Source organism: Acanthisitta chloris, unplaced genomic scaffold, assembly GCF_000695815.1.
Source record: "Acanthisitta chloris isolate BGI_N310 unplaced genomic scaffold, ASM69581v1 scaffold44937, whole genome shotgun sequence".
Taxonomy (NCBI): Eukaryota; Metazoa; Chordata; class Aves; order Passeriformes; family Acanthisittidae; genus Acanthisitta; species Acanthisitta chloris.
In genome coordinates this window covers 28,945-30,914 of record NW_008684026.1, presented here as the reverse complement: position 1 = coordinate 30,914, position 1,970 = coordinate 28,945, and the positions used below count along the sequence as shown (strand labels likewise).

Below are 1,970 nucleotides of genomic sequence, written 5' to 3'. Positions count from 1 at the left end.
CTTGCCCTGTTGAGGGCTATAAATTTGAAGTGGAAATTTTTTCCAGTGGAAAATTTTGGCGATTTCTGAATTTCTAGCACTACATTTAACCAGGTACAGTTTATGTATAAGGCAGTAAAACCACCGATGTAAGCTCAGAACTACCTCTTCCATAATGCTGAGAAGAAAGTTAATAGAAGCAAAAGCTTTTCTACAGACAGCAAAAGATCACACTCAGATTCCAGCACCAGCTGATAATCTGATTTAGCAATTTACACAAACTCAGAGACAGCTGAGTACCCATTGAACTGTGGAAGCCTTATCTACACTTTGAGTTACTAAGGCTTGCACTCTGATTTCTCAACACAGCTAGGAGATGCTGATGCTACTGTCTCCAATGTAATTTGATAAGGCATAAGTTAACTCTGAACTGACGTTATTACACATTGAAAAAGTAGTGTAAAAGCTTCTCTTTTCCCCTCTTGCTGTTAACATTCAGTACTATTTATTAAATATTTTATAAAAAGAAGTTAGGGTGTTTATACATTCAAACAATCACGGCAATAGTCGAGTAAAGGAAACAAATTAATTATCTGATTCTAAGTTAAGCACAATTCTGCAGATATGCACACTTGCACACATACACACTCACCACACATATATTATATGTGTGTGTATATATATATGTGTGTCTTTATAGTTATAGTTGTATTTTATATATATGTCTCTTTAATCAGATCCAAGAATACAGCACAGGCTATCTTCACTTAGCTCCTCTTTCACCAGAGGACAGGATTGTCCAGTTTGGAAAAACCAGGTTCTTTTCTGAGGTCCATGTAGGTTCCATTGCTCACCCAGGAGTCATCGTTGGATTTCCTATCAAAGAATAAATTAATGTCTTAAAAAGAAAGCTTGTGTTTTCCATATACATGCTGTGTAATGCAGTGTAGTACTATGCACAGATATCCAATCCAGCCCATGAATCAGGTGCAATACAATTCACTATAGTCTGCAAACAAGGCAGTATAGCTTGGAGAGTCAAATGGATATGTCTGCACTGGCCATGGAGACACATCTCAATAGCCTAATGTTTAGCTGACACCAGTGCTCATATTTCACTATCATGTGCCAGTGTTTAATACTTAAAACTACAGTCAAGGCTTATTTCATGGTCTTAAAAGCAGCTTAGAGTGGAAACTTCTCTTTACCTGTCCAAAGATGGCTCACAACAGTAATTGTTGTGAGCTCACTAGGCACCATACCCCAAAGAAATCAGTTTGCTTTTAAGCATATATTTGGCACAACTGCTAATAATTCTTTTAAATAAATCAAGTCTTGTACAGAGAGAAATCACTATTGAAAAGCCAAGTGCATTAATTCATATCTACTCTAATACTTTTGCTATATAGTAATTAAATTCTTTTTTCTGTTATTTAAATCTACAGCATAAATCTCAGTTTTCAAATCCTCATTGTAAGGATTCAAATCCTCATCCTTATTCACAATTCTCATTGTGAATATACAATCACAAAGTATTAGACTTTGCTTCTATCCTGCGGGAAGGAACATTTGCTTCTCCTTAGTAGGTGTTAAGTCACCAGCTTGCCAGACATGTAGTGGTCTAAACCATTCCCTTTTTGCACCTGTTCCACCTATTTTAAACATTTCTGTGTTCCTCAGAAGTAGAGTATTTATCTATTCAGAAAAAAATAGGATCCCAGATCTGTTAACTGTGATACATTCACAGTTAACAACATTCACCTTGGCTCCAACTGTTTCACTGCAGGAAAACAGAAGCTGTAGGGCAAAAGACCACATCCTCACTAGCATTCATTTTTGTCTCTCGATGGCTGAAGTCTCCTGCTTAATTGATTTACAGCAGGGAGAGATAAAGTGCCTTTAGAAAGATAATTCTCTCCCCATGAAACAGGGAAACATTCAAAAATAGCCCTGGAAATGAAAGGCTCCAACTCTCTGCACTCCCACACCAG

At 36.9% G+C, this 1,970-nt stretch overlaps 1 protein-coding gene across 1 annotated transcript in view; it reads right to left on the bottom strand.

Annotated features, from left to right (window-relative positions):
- Positions 1 to 758: 758 nt before the first annotated feature.
- The window catches only part of OSBPL3 (oxysterol binding protein-like 3), a gene marked incomplete at its 5' end in the record, with an annotated part of 28,965 nt that continues 27,753 nt past the window's right edge, over positions 759 to 1,970 (bottom strand). Inside the window, one exon of the mRNA XM_009079135.1 lies at positions 759 to 855. Coding sequence (XP_009077383.1) covers positions 759 to 855 — 97 coding nt within the window. The remainder of the gene's footprint in view (positions 856 to 1,970) is intronic.